Source organism: Lithobates pipiens, unplaced genomic scaffold (genome assembly GCF_037356315.1).
Source record: "Lithobates pipiens isolate NorthernLeopardFrog02 unplaced genomic scaffold, aLitPip1_a1.2 Scaffold_19, whole genome shotgun sequence".
NCBI lineage: Eukaryota > Metazoa > Chordata > Amphibia > Anura > Ranidae > Lithobates > Lithobates pipiens.
The window spans coordinates 47,765,897-47,781,125 of record NW_027507764.1 but is presented as its reverse complement, the minus strand read 5'-3'; the positions used below and the strand labels follow the sequence as shown (position 1 = coordinate 47,781,125).

Here is a 15,229-nt window from a genome sequence, read left to right as displayed (position 1 = left end):
CTTACATCTGAGTCCCCAGAGAGCCCCCCACTTACATCAGGGTCCCCAGAGAGCCTCCCCTTAAATCAGGGTCCCCATATAGCCTTCCCCTTACATCAGGGTCCCCAGAGAGCCCCCCTTACATCAGAGTCCCCAGAGATCATCCGCCTTACATCCGGGTCCCCGCAGAGCCCCCCCCTTACATCCGGGTCCACAGAGAGCCTCTCTCTTACATCAGTTTCCCCAGAGAGCCTCCGGCTTACATCAGGGTTCCCAGAGAGCCCCTCCTTACATCAGGGTCACCAGAAAGAGGGCAGGTAGTGGGCTGGGACCCTGTGATTGGGGACTCCTGGACTGACTCGGGGCTATGGGCCCCAGATTCGGGGCTATAGCCCCAAAAGTTCCCCCCAGTGATGCCACTGGCTGTCACTGAAACCGGCCCACTGAGCCATCGGCCCACCGGGAAACTCCATATAGTCCATATGGCCAGTACATGCCTGTGTGTGTGTCTACAACAGACTTCTACACAGATACAACCAGTGCTGTTCCTGTCTCCCTCCACTAGAGGGCACCCCTTTAACATGGAGTAGAAGAGACACTGATGAAAAATCGCAGTGGATTGTGGAAAGTATAGTTTGCAGACTGAGCTATATGGTATACCACAGGCTGACTGGAAAACTACATCCCCCAAGCCTGAGACAATTAGGTAGAGGGACCGGATTGATTTTCCAAGGTGGAAGGAGGAAGAAACCTCTTTCTGTGGGAAGACCAGCACTATACAGACTATAATCCACCCGTGTCCAGTGAGAACAGTGAGCGGGACATTTTTTTCTGGAAGAAGAGGAAGCAGAGCGGTGCTATCCTTAACCCTTTGATCACGACCTGGACTGTGTGGAGCCTGATGTGCAGTAAAGAGCCACAGGGTGATAATACCACTAGAGACAAAGAGGGAAGCCCTTTGTGCCTTGTGCTGGGACAGATACCCTCTGCTTGTACAGGACTGGTGAGCGGCTGCTGGCCAACCATACACTGTAGCTTAACAGAGGGATAGACTTGCCTGCTAGGAACATTTGACTTTTGCATGCACCAACTCTAAAAGGGACAGTGAGGGACACTGCTTAGAGTGCTCCAGCACAATGTTTTGGGCCCCAACGAGATGGCCAGCATAAGGTTTAGTACATGTGGACTATATTTGTGCTCTCCAGACCCTTAGCTAGGCCACCCTGTGCAGGTTAAAGAATGAGGTGTACTATTAAGTTTTCATATTTTGGGGATATTTATATGCACAGATGTCTGCATTCATCTTCTTAGCCCAACAAAGTGTGTCAGAGAGTACTGAGTTGTTGAAAGTCATGGGCACAAGAACAGATAACCTGACACATCAAGTATCTCCTTCGGGGGTAGGGGCTACATTTATGAGACTTGTTCATCACATAGTAACAGGATCTGGTACTTGCTTAGACTAACATACAGGAGCTTTTAGTTGTAATTTAAGATGGCTCCATAAAAAGTTATAACTAGAGAGAGAGAGTTGGACAGAAAACAGATTCTGCTGTTCCCTATCCATGGGAGACTCCACTCTGGTATGGTTTTCTGTAATATTTTGGAGTGTATCTGTGTGAATTTGTGCCCACCCAGCCAATAGGGCATTTGTGAGGACTTGGCTGGAAATGGCATTGTAATTCATCCTTAAGGGTTTCATTAGAGTGAGGCTAGGGCTCAATGCAAGTTGCTCAAGTTTCTTCAAACCAAACTGGTCAGACGTGTCTTTATGGAGCTGTCTTTGTTCATAGGTGTACATGGGCAACCAATGGAAGGTTTTAACTACAAACAAAGCACCAACTTACCAGATAAAACGCTACAGTCATATGAACTATAACCATTGAAGCACGCACACCCCCACTCCATACACTGTCCATTGCCACTGCACATGTTGGGACATTTCAGGGCTAGAATGATGGGGTCAATGGGTATCTGAGAGTGTTTTCCTTTATCATGTCCGAGTTCCAAAAGTTTCCTTTCACACTCGTTCTCCAGCAGGGCCTCCCCTGCTTCCACCCAGCCAAGGTCGTCCTTCAGCATAATATCCATGATGCACATATCAACCACATTCATGAGTCTCTTCTCTAAAAACCCAACACACAGTCTCCCAATGCTCGCATTAAAGACTGCCTCTTGGCAAACTGCCGAAGCGTATGAATGAGTCAGTCCTGACGGAGTTGGCCAAGAAGGATGAAATGCACGATGTGAGTCACTGGTGTGATCTTCAGGGAAGAAGTAGCTGAATCCTTCCAAGTCAGTTTGGCTGAGGCTTTGATATGGAAATGTTTGCAGATACTCATAGTAATTCTGACGTTTAGTCCGATTCCTAACATGTCCTTTATGATCCCATCGGTTTTCTTGGTTCTTGTTGCTTCCATGGGATTGAGATGATCTTTTGGAAATCACATTTCTTTTCAATTCATTCTTGAGTTCTTTTGGATCGCTAGGATCATTATGAAGGTCCTCCTCACTAGGTGATGTGTCATGTTGTATGGAAACATCGGGCAATGAACGCTTGCTCAGCTCTCGTTCTGGATCAGTGTAGGTGTACTCATTGGTAACATCAAGTGCAGGTATTATGGAGGGAAATCTTACGTTCTCCATGCCACTGCAGAGAGAAGCATCTTGCGAATTGCTGAAAAGCATGTTCATAGATGAATGCTGCAGGTTTGTATCTGCTATGCAGCTGCAATAGTTCGTTTTTTTGGTGATTGGCGGTGTGAACTCTGGTGTTTTGTCAAAGAAACTTTCTCCAGCAGCAATTCTGAGGGAAAATATAACAGAAAAAATATTAAATGGTCCAAACTACAGGCAAACAGGTAAATACATCAATGGAATGCATGCCCTTATTAGTTGTTTGACCAGCTAAAGGATTTGCATTTATGTCCATAAAAAAGCATGATTACAGTATAGTGTATACAAGTGCTACACCCGCTATTTTTAATTTGTTAATAAAATTTCAGTCCCGAGTTCCAATCCCAGTTGATGCCTTCTAAGGGGAAACGCGTTGGGCGGAGCCATCAGTGTGACGTCAGCGCGCACATGCTGATCGAGTAATGTGGCTGCCATGTCTGCAAGTAATGTCTTTGCCTTGAAAACTCAACCAGTCTTTAGGTGCAATGCTTTATGTTTTTAAATAAACGGTTTAACAAATATGCATGAGCTCTCCTCTTTGCTTTTGACATATATATCTGTTGGAGCTGGAAAGTTGATCCTATCAGAACATCTGTGAACCTGCTTGGGAGTGAGCTGTGGATCTTCTTATAGAGGATACTTTCTAAGCATGCTTGATCCCCTTTGGGGAATCATATGTTTTCATAAGGGACCTGCTGATCGGCTGTGTGCAATCACAGCTTAGAGCTCTGTGTTGACACTCAACACAGTGATCTGTACAGAGGGAAATGCTTTGCAGAGATGAAAAACTAAGATCTGTTAGTAAAAGCAGCACACTTTATACATATTACACATTTAACCCCTTGATCGCCCTTGATGTTAACCCCTTCCCAGCCAGTGTCATTAGCACAGTGACAGTGTATAGTATTATCACTGATGACTGTATTGGTGTCACTTGTGAGGTCAGTGGCAGTTAATCAGTTCCCCCCAGCTGAGAGCATACAGGTGTGAGGGGGGCTGAGAGCGTACAGGTGTGAGGAAGGGTGTAAGGGGGGCTGAGAGCGTACAGGTGTGAGGAAAGGTGTGAGGGGGGCTGAGAGTGTACAGGTGTGAGGAAGGGTGTGAGGGGGGCTAAGAGCATACAGGTGTGAGGGGGGCTGAGAGTGTACAGGTGTGAGGGGGGCTGAGAGCGTACAGGTGTAAGGGGGCTGAGAGCGTACAGGTGTGAGGAAGGGTGTGAGGGGGGATGAGAGCGTACAGGTGTGAGGAAAGGTGTGAGGGGGCTGAGAGCGTACAGGTGTGCGGGGGCTGAGAGTATACAGGTGTGAGGGGGGCTGAGAGTGTACAGGTGTGAGGGGGGCTGAGAGTGTACAGGTGTGAGGGGGGCTGAGAGCATACAGGTGTGAGAGGAGCTGAGAGCGTACAGGTGTGAGGAAGGGTGTAAGGGGGGCTGAGAGTGTACAGGTGTGAGGAAAGGTGTGAGGGGGGCTGAGAGTGTACAGGTGTGAGGGGGGCTGAGAGCATACAGGTGTGAGAGGAGCTGAGAGCGTACAGGTGTGAGGAAGGGTGTAAGGGGGGCTGAGAGTGTACAGGTGTGAGGAAAGGTGTGAGGGGGGCTGAGAGTGTACAGGTGTGAGGAAGGGTGTGAGGGGGCTAAGAGCATACAGGTGGGGGGGGGGGCTGAGAGTGTACAGGTGTGAGGGGGGCTGAGGCACTGAAGGGCTTGGTGTGATGGCTAGTGGGTGGATTTGGTAGGACGGGCAGTGGGTGGGCTCTGGGGAATGTTGGTGGTCAGGCACAGGGGGGCCCAGGCCTAAAGCTGTGTGAGGGGCCCCACAATTTCTGATGGCTGCTCTGCATGTGTGTTCTTTATGTGATGATTATAAAATAATTTTAATGTTGCTCCCTTATTGTGGATTCATAAAACAGAGCCTAAAGCCCAACTGAAGTCACAGAAATTATATTTATTCATATATTGTACTAACACACCTCATTTCCACAGTATCACCTTCACTCTCCTGCTGTAGAAGTTGTGCAATGTGTCGTGACTTATTATGTCTGTGTTGTCCAATAAGCACCAAGTGTTGACCACAATGCCTTGAACACTTCATAATCTAACTTCCCTGGTGAGACCCGTCCCATCCTCTGCACTACAAGTCTGGTAAGGAGGGGTCTGGCTTTCTCAGCTCTGCCAGCACAGAGCACTGGAGTGAAAGCACAGGAAGTGCATTCTCAGAAACAAGGGTGTTGTAAGTAATTTCCAAGTAAAGCTCAGTTAAAAATCATGACATGGTAATACAGGGCTGAGCGCCTTTATTGAGAGCACACCTCCCAATATTTTAAGATGGGAATGAGGGACACCTACTAGCAAACATATGTAGGCATAGGACACGCCCCCTGCCATGCCCCTTAAAGGGGACATAACAAAAAAAAAAGTTAATTAAATCCACAAGTTTTTTTTTTACCCCTACTATTCCTTTAAATTGACTTTTAAAATTTACAAATGCAGCAATTTAGAATTTGGATAAATGGTTTAGCACTGGGAAACACTTTTCGAAAGATAAAAAGTGCATTTTATATACATCTATATAGATCAGACCAAAATGAGGGACACACAAGGAGGACAGAGGGACATTGCTCCAAATCAGGGACAGTCCCTCAAAATCAGGGACAGTTGGGAGCTATGTGAGAGCACAGAGAGCACTGGAGTCAAAGCATGGGAAGTACATTCTTAGAGAAAAGGCATCGTAAAGCCCAATACACACGGGCCAAATGTCGGGTGGTGATTCAATAGGAACCGGTCGACATTTGACCCATGTGTACAGCAACTGGTCTGACAGAGGCTTCTATAGGATCATCACCGCAAAAGCCGACCGGCTCCCAATCAGTGCCCTCAGCCAATGGCTGAAAGCACTGACTGGAGTGTTCTAGTGCGGGGGGGGGGGGGGGGGGAGAGATGACTGTACTAACATCAGCTTAGTATTGCGGTAGTTAGTTTTTTTTTTTTTTGTTCTACCCAAAGTGTGCAAGGCTTAAGGCTTTTCCAAGTGAAGTTCAGGTATAAACCATAAGATGGTAATAAAGGACTATACAGAATGTGAGAATGCAATTTAACTTCAACAGGTTGTAATCCAAGTGCATATTTCTCTTACTTCCAATGGTTGATGAAGTACAAGTGGCTGTGTGGTGTTTCCTCCAGCTCTGCTCCTTTGGTGTCATGGAAATCATTATTAGGGTTTCCATCGAACGTCCCGCAAAGTCCCAGCGTCTCCTTATAGTCCGAACTCGGAGCTCTGAGTGTTAAACTCATCCCCCATTCACTAACATCGGCTCGGACAAAAGCTCCCGAGGAGAAGGAGATCTAAAGGAAATTTAGATAGTGAACCAAAGAATATGATGGAGGCCACAAGAACAATATAGTCTTCATGGATATGGATAATACTCTAATACTATAGCAACACATACAGTACATTACACACATGGATATAGGCTTATTCTTTGGACAAAGGATGATTAAGCTGATGTACTGCTCACCATGGGTTGAGTAAAGGCATTATCTTTGGCTCAGATAAAGTCACTAAAACTGGCCACAGACAGTTCTAATCTTGGCCAGTTCAGTAGGGCTTGTATGAGATTCGAACTATGTATGGGCAAGCTAATTGTACTCAAGTTGATTGATCAAGCCCCTTGAGTACAACCAGCCTGTAGGATTGTTCATGCTATTATTGCCAGTGGCTATAGCCATTAGCAATAATCACTGTGTTTTCTCCCGGCTGGGGACGGCTCACCCCACAGACCACCCCCCTCATGGTCACAGGAAAGGAAAACAAACCATCTATGACCTGCTTAATAGCTAGTGTGGTCCTGAACACCCAGAAACCCTTGTGTCTGAAGCAGAACCTTGGAAGTAACTTTGAATGAACTCTGATGATGATATTGTTCTCCTGCAACATGGTACATCCAAAAATAAAACACCCCCCACCCAAAGAAGATAACTTCACCATACTCTGCTCCCCATGGTCCTTCCAGGTATGGGTGAGCATGTGACTTTTCCCCCTCCCTTCCAGGATGCAGCCATCCACTAAGCCTGAACATACTGAGCAGGTCATTCTCCTGAGTAAGCTCTGACACCTACTGACATTGAACTTACATGGAGTTTAGACCCACTGAACACTTGGGGGTAGATTTGCATGTGGTTGGATGCTCTTTGCACAGTGAAGCTTTACTTCATTCACTAAGCTATGGAGGAAATGTCCTTGCGGAGTGCACAGTCTATTTGACTTTAGTAAATATCCCCCATTGTGCTCAATGCGGCAAGCTAAAAAAGTGGAATTAATACTACTTTAAAGAGTTTGTTAACCCATATCTATAAATTACTGCCAGCCCCTCTATTATAGGCAGGCATAGCACACTGTACCTGTCTTTTATAAAAACAAGACTTGTAAATAACGTTTTAGAATGATCTTCAGGCCGGTCACGTGACTTGCGGCCGCTTTACAGTTCTGATGGGTGGCTTCTGCAGGAGGGGCCAAGCTCTCCCTCTGACGTCAGCCGGGGAGATCACATGGCCGCTCAGCCCCCCTTGCAGTAGCCCTGGAAAGCGGCCAAGAGTCACGTGACCCGCCTGAAGATCGCACTAAATTTGTATTTACAAGCCTCGTTTTTATAAAAGATTTATACCATGTGCTATGCCTGCCTCTAATACAGGGCTGGCAGTTAGCATTTTTTATTTTTACTAATAGCGGCGGGGGGGGAGACTGGGACAGAGACATAGACACGGAGCTGACAGGCAGGGAGGAGGGGGTGAGAGGGAGAGAGGAGAGCTGCGGATGACGAAGGGACCTACATTGACCACAGTTTTCAGGGCTCAGCAGCCCTGATTATCGTGGTCAGAGCAGAGAGGGGGATACAGGAAGTGGCAGGTTCAGGGTTTTTATTTTTAACAGTTTAGAGGGGGACAGATTACACAGCACAAGCACTGTGCTGTTTAATCTTATTTAAGGGACCAGGATCTCTATTTTTTGGGTTAAAGGCTTTGTTAACCCCCCCAAAAAATGGATCCTGCTCCTTTAAAGCATGTTATATGACATAGTGCTTGTCCTGTGTCATTTGACCCCATGTAACACCTAAAAAACCTGGCTGATCCTGACAGTTTCTCTCCACCCCTTGGTAAACTGACCACGGTGTATCTGCTGAGACCAGGCACCATGGTCAGTTTACATGCCTCTGCATGCCTCTGTCATCAGTAGCCTGTTATCTGCTCTCCTCTCTGCTCCTGTGCCCTCCTCCCCCCTCCCCTCTCTGTTTGTGTGTGAGCCGCCCCACCCCCCTCCTGCTGCTCTCATAACACTAACCTTTATACACAATCAGCACTGCCTCCTATTGCAGCGTCCCCCTCTGTGAATGATTTATAAATATAAATGCTGTAAATACCTAATTTAAGAGCCGAGATTGCGATCACATGACCAGCCAGCTCTCTCTTCCCCTCCTCTTCCCCTCCAGACTGACATCATCAGAGGAATCTCAGCCCTGCAGGCTGCATCTCTCAGAGGAGAAAAGAAGAAAGCTGGCCAGTCATGTGATCGCAATCTCGGCAGTGAAATTAGGTATTTGCAGCATTTATTTTTATAAATCACACAGAGGGGGATACTACAATGGGAGGCAGTGCTGATGGTGTATACAGGTTAAGCTCCATACACACTATCAGATTTTCTGAAGATTTTTTCCTTCAGATTTATCAAAACTTTATAATATGAGGTCAAAACTTAGGAGTTTCAATTTTTATGCAATCAGGCAGGCCCTTGCACTACATGGTTTTGGTAAATCTGAAGACAAAAAACAGCAGAAAATCTGATAGTGTGTATGGGGCTTTAGGGTGGCTTAACAACCACTTTAACTGAAAAGCCCAGCACAGATTTTCATGATATCATCAGTTATTTTGGGGTTCAGGACAACCATGCAAAACCTGGCAGAGGACTAAAAGAGGACTAAAAGTTTGGATGTAGATGCCCTTCTCTGAGCTTTGGCGATAAGGGCTGTGATGGACTGTCTGACACCCAGCTTGGGTGCCTCCATCAAGATACAGCTTCCTCCACTCTGGAACCAGGAACCGGGCATTGTAGCTGAACATTGCATCCAAGAACTATACGGCACTAGCTTGGGTGCAACCTGGAACTCTCTTTGATGTAAATTAACAAATATATATATATATATATATATATATATATATATATATATTTCTCAATTTTGTGTGGTATATATATATAGATATATATATATATAGATATACAGTGGTGTGAAAAAGTGTTTGCCCCCTTCCTCATTTCCTGTTCCTTTGCATGTTTGTCACACTTAAGTGTTTCGGAACATCAAACCAATTTAAACAATAGTCAAGGACAACACAAGTAAACACAAAATGCAATTTGTAAATGAAGGTGTTTATTATTAAAGGTGAAAAAAAATCCAAACCATCATGGCCCTGTGTGAAAAAGTGATTGCCCCCCTTGTTAAAACATACTATAACTGTGGTTGTCCACACCTGAGTTCAATTTCTTTAGCCACACCCAGGCCTGATTATTGCCACACCTGTTCACAATCAAGGCATCACTTAAATAGGAGCTGCTTGACACAGTAAGGTCCACCAGAAGATCCTTAAAAGCTACACATCATGCCGAGACCCAAAGAAATTCAGGAACAATTGAGAAAGAAAGTAATTGAGATCTATCAGTCTGGAAAGGGTTATAAAGCCATTTCCAAAGCTTTGGGATCCAGCGAACCACAGTGAGAGCCATTATCCACAAATGGCGAAGACATGGAACAGTGGTGAACCTTCCCAGGAGTGGCCGGCCGCCCAAAATTACCCCAAGAGCGCAGCGACGACTCATCCAAGAGGTCACAAAAGACCCCACAACAACGTCCAAGGAACTGCAGGCCTCACTTGCCTCAGTTAAGGTCAGCGTTCATGCCTCCACCATCAGGAAAAGACTGGGCAAAAATGGCCTGCATGGCAGAGTTCCAAGGAGAAAACCACTGCTGAGCAAAAAGAACATCAAAGCTCATCTCAATTTCTCCACAACACATCTTGATGATCCCCAAGACTTTTGGGACAACATTCTGTGGACCGATGAGACAAAAGTGGAACTCTTTGGAAGGTGTGTGTCCAAGTATATCTGGCATAGAAGGAACACTGCATTTCATAAAAAGAACATTATACCAACAGTAAAATATGGTGGTGGTAGTGTGATGGTCTGGGGCTGTTTTGCTGCTTCAGGACCTGGAAGACTTGCCGTGATAAAAGGAACTATGAATTCTGCTGTCTACCAAGAGATCCTGAAGGAGAATGTCCGACCATCTGTTCGTGTACTCAAGCTGAAACGAACTTGGGTTCTGCAGCAGGACAATGATCCTAAACACACCAGCAAGTCCACCACCGAATGGCTGAAGAAAAACAAAATGAAGACTTTGGAGTGGCCTAGCCAAAGTCCTGACCTGAATCCTATTGAGATGTTGTGGTATGACCTTAAAAAGGCCGTTCATGCTCGAAAACCCTCTAATGTAACTGAACTAGGACAATTCTGCAAAGATGAGTGGGCCAAAATTCCTCCAGGACGCTGTAAAAGCCTCATTGCACATTATGGCAAACGCTTGGTTGCAGTTGTTGCTGCTAAGGGTGGCCCAACCAGTTATTAGGTTTTTAGGGGGGCAATCACTTTTTCACACAGGGACATGATGGTTTGGATTTTTTTTCACCTTTAATAATAAACACCTTAATTTACAAATTGCATTTTGTGTTTACTTGTGTTGTCCTTGACTATTGTTTAAATTGGTTTGATGTTCCGAAACACTTAAGTGTGACAAACATGCAAAGGAACAGGAAATGAGGAGGGGGGCAAACACTTTTTCACACCACTGTATATACACCACACAATCCCCTAACAATGCAACCCGTAAACAGTAGCCTCACTAGCACATCTAAAGGAACAGCCATGAGCTAACAGAGATCTAGACAAGCCTAGGTGACTCAGATCACTGCCCACCCAGACAATGCTTTGAATAATCAGGGATCCCACCCCACCTCAGACTGTCCCGTACCAGTCTACAACAGTCTATGAGACAAAGCTCATACAATGCTCCAGTGGTCTGAAAAAAGTAGAATTAATTTATCTTCATAGATTTCTTGAGGGAAATTGGCCTCAGGTAATACACAGTCATCCACAGGTACACAGGTAATTCACAGTCATCTGAAAGAAAATTGCATAATGTATGGCCAGCCTTTCACATACTGCTCTGCGGCATCCTTTCTCTCCTCTTTTCCTACACAGCACACAAATCCCGGAATTTCTCAGAGGCTTTACCATGCAGAGTTACAGTTTACAGATTGCTCGTAATTTGCACCGTTACTAATCCACTAACTATCCTTGACCGCCCATCAGACGCTCAACGCAGTGCGAGCAGATGTAACATTTCAAGATGATATGTCAATGCATCTGGAATGGAAACTGTATATATGTGTCCCCTCTCTGTTATAAACTTGCAACGGTATTTAAAATATTGGCAGGGAATATTACACAATGAGTAGATTCCGTCCAAGAGCGGATTTTGTGTTATAGCAAAAGGAAAACTGAAACCGACCATTGTCTGTTTCTCCTCTGTATGCCAAAGCCTTTCCTAACACAATCTTTGGCAACCTACAACATGCGACCTACACACGGTACACACGTATGAACATCAGATTCCTGGCACACAGGTCCTGCGTAAAAACATGAGGATGGGCTATATAGTAATTGCTCGTTTTCACGTGGCATTAAAATTCTTCTAGCTTTTCTTGGGGTGCGGCACGTGCGCGTATACGTGCGTATTTGTGCATAAAATACTGCCCGGCAACACAGATTTTAGTATTTTTTCTTTTATTGATCTATACCCGCTTCACGTAGTATGGCGGCAAAGCGGCTCTCCTGCGCTGGATCACGTATCTAGTACACAATCCAGTACTGCCAGATAGGGGGCACGTGCCCTTGCAGCCACTGCACCGGCTGTGGTGTGATTAGTCATAGCACAAGCCGATCAGCAACTGCCGGCCAATGATAAACCGCCGGTAACCCCTGATCGGCGAAGAGGATGACAGGACAGAGCTCTGGTAATGCAAATAATACAAAGTTCTGTCCTGTCAGTGGGGATGTGCCGGTTTTTTGTTTCCCTACAAGGCAGGGAATAAAAACCGGCACATCCCTTAACCGTTAGCCGACCGCCTCACGCCGATATACGTCGGCAGAAGGGCTCGTATGGGCAAACTAACGTACCTGTACGTTGCCCCATTAAGATGCAGCCTGCGGGCACGCGCACGCGGCAAAAGCTCCGTGAGTCGGGTCGCGGGTCCCGCGGACTCGATGCCGGCGGGGATACCCACGATCGTCTCACGGAGAGGAAGAACGGGGAGATGCTAATGTAAACAAGCATTTACCCGTTCTACCTTGTGACAGTGTCACTGATCTCTGCTCCCTGTGATCGGGAGCAGATATCAGTGATGTGTCACACACAGCCCCCCCCCCACAGTTAGAATCACTCCCCAGGACATACTTAACCCCTACACTGCTCTAGTGGTTAACCCCTTCACTGCCAGTGTCATTTACACAGGAATCAGTGCATTTATATAAATGACAATTGTCTCAAAAATGTGTCAAAAATGTCCGATGTGTCCGCCATAATGTCGCAGTCACGCTAAAAATCGCTGATCGCCGCCATTACCAGTAAAACAAATTTTTTTTAATAAAAATGCCATAAAATTATCTCCTATTTTGTAGACGCTATAACTTTTGCGCAAACCAATCAATAAACGCTTATTGCGATTTTTTTTTACAATAATATGTAGAAGAATACGTATCGGCCTAAACTGAGAAAAAAAAATGTTTTTTTTTAAATATATTTTTGGGGTATATTTATTATAGCAAAATGTAAAAAATAATGTGTTTTTTTTTCAAACTTGTCCCTATTTTTTTATTTATAGCGCAAAAAATAAAAAACGCAGAGGTGATCAAATACCACCAAAAGAAAGCTCTATTTGTGGGGAAAAAAAGACGGCAATTTTGTTTGGGAACCACGTCGCACGACCGCACAATTGTCAGTTAAAGCGACACAGTGCCGAATCGCAAAAAAGTGCTCTGGTCTTTGGCCAGCAAAATGGTCCGGGGCTTAAGTGGTTAAAGGATAACTAAAAAGGGTTGTAAACCTTCGTGGTTTTTCACCTCAATGCATTCTATGCATTGAGGTGAAAAACCTCTTGCAGTGCAGCAGGCCCCCAATGCCCCCGTTTTACTTACCTGAACCCTCTTTTTCTCACGCCGGGGACGAGCACACCAGCTCTAGCCGGTGTCTCGTGTCCTGATTGGCTAGATTGATAGCAGCGCAGCCATTGGCTCCCGCTGCTGTCCATCAAATCCAATGACGCAGACGCCGGAGGAGCGGGGCCCGAGTCCGGCATTCGTGTCTGTGGATGCAGATGGTGGACTTCGGGAGTGCACCACAAGGTAAGCGCTTCTCCTAGGGGGCTACCTGATGCGAGGAGGAGCCACAAGAGCCATCAGGGGACCCCAGAAGACAGGGTTCGGGGCCACTCTGTGCAAAATGAGCTGCACAGTGGAGGTAAGTATGATATGTTTGTTATTTTAATTTTTTTTTTTTAAATGAACCCTTACAATCACTTACAGGTTCACCTTTACCACTTACGGACCGCCGCCTCAGTTTTACATTGGCTGTTTGAAGGAGGATATCGCTGTATCCTCTTCTTCAGAGGGCGGTCCACTACAAGAAAAAAGTGGTCTCTGTGGCGGATTCCCCACGAGATCACTTTTATCAGCGGCGGGAGAGACCCACCCCTCCCACCGCGCTCCGGTGCCCTCCGCCGCTTACCACAGCTGTCGGCAATCGCGTCTTGTCTCCTGTTAGGTATGGAGATGAGTGAGTGGAAGATGGCCCTCACCCGTCTCCCGTCAAAACGTCACTTTCACCCACAGCTCTTAAAGGGCCATTTTTTTAAATGATTTTTTTAATGACAATTTTTATTTATTTATATTTTTTTTTATTGCATTTTAGTGTAACTATGAGATTTGAGGTCTTTTTGACCCCAGATCTCATATTTAAGAGGACTTATGCTTTTTTCTATTACAAAGAATAAAAGTGACACTTTTTTTTTTTTAAAACAGTGTAAAAATAAAAAATAAAAGGTAAAATAAATAAGAAAAAAAAATTTAAACGCGCCCTGTCCCGAGGAGCTTGCTTGCAGAAACGAGCGCATACGGAAGTAGCGCCCGCATATGAAAACGGTGTTCAAACCACACATGTGAGGTATACCCACGATCGGTGAGAGCAATAATTCTAGCCCTAGTCCTACTCTGTAACTAAAAACATGCAACCTGTAGAATTTTTTAAACGTCGCTTATGGAGATTTTAAAGGGTAAAGGTTTTGTTGCCATTCCATGAGAGGGCACAAATTTTGAAGCATGACATGTTGGGTATCAATTTACTTACCGTAACATTATCTTTCACAATATAAAAAAAAATTGGGCTAACTTTACTGTTGTCTTATTATTTAATTAAAAAAAGTGTATTTTTTCAAAAAAAGTGCGCTTTTAAGACTGCTGTGCAAATACGTTGTGACAGAAATTATTGCAACAACCACCATTTTATTCTCTAGGGTGTTAGAAAAAAAGAATGTATAATGTTTGGGGGTGCCAAGTAATTTTCTAGAAAAATAAACTGTTTTTAACTTGTAAACAACAAATCTCAGAAAGAGGCTCGGTCCTTAAAGAGGAGCTGCACCTTTAAAAAAAATATTACAAGTCAGCAGCTACAAATATTGCAGCTGCTGACTTTTAATAAATTCACACTTACCTGTCCCAGGGTCCAGCGATGTCGGCGGCAGATGACGAGCAATCGCTTGTCTCTCTGCTGCCCCTGCCGCCATCCTCTGTCAGGGAATCGGGAAGTGAAGCATTGCGGCTTCACAGTCCGGTTCCCTACTGCGCATGCGCGAGTCGCGCTGCGTGTCTCTGCTGGTCCCCGCTGTGTCCTGGGAACTGTGTGTTTCCCAGAACACAGCGGGGGGGGGGGGGGGGAGGCGGGGCATCTGCGGCTAGCTTGTCCCGGAAGTGGGTGCAGATACCTGGATTAGGGATCAGATGAGTGGAACTTACACTTTAGGGTGGAGGTCCGCTTTAAGTGGTTAAAAAAAGAAACAAAAAACAAACATGTCATACTTTCCTCCTCTGTGCAGTTGGTTTTGTACAGAGGTGGAAGGCTCTGTAAGGCCTGGTTCACACCTAGGATTTTTTTAATGCGTTTTCAGTTTTGCAGAAACACACTACAGTCTAACTACAGCTGCATCTAAACAAATGGAATGGAACAAATTAATAATAAATAATAATAATCAAAAAAAGTTTTATTATTATTATTTAGATTATTATTTTAGATTATTATTAGATCGTTACATTAAAATTTCAGATAATTCCTAACTTCGGATAAATTCATACTCGTTACGTTCACAGCCAAATTTGAAAGGAAATTCCAATACCTAGAAATTAATAGTAATTATTAGTTAGTT

The 15,229-nt window shown here is 45.1% G+C and overlaps 1 protein-coding gene across 2 annotated transcripts in view; it reads right to left on the bottom strand.

The window, feature by feature from the left end:
• VWDE (von Willebrand factor D and EGF domains) overlaps nucleotides 1–15,229 on the bottom strand; it is a 176,267-nt gene that overhangs the window by 70,983 nt on the left and 90,055 nt on the right. For both annotated transcript variants that reach the window (XM_077490717.1, XM_077490718.1), the window contains 2 exons: nucleotides 5,787–5,995; nucleotides 1,827–2,785 (listed from right to left, as the gene is read on the bottom strand). In XM_077490717.1, the coding sequence (XP_077346843.1) occupies nucleotides 1,827–2,785; nucleotides 5,787–5,995 (1,168 nt within the window). The remainder of the gene's footprint in view (nucleotides 1–1,826; nucleotides 2,786–5,786; nucleotides 5,996–15,229) is intronic.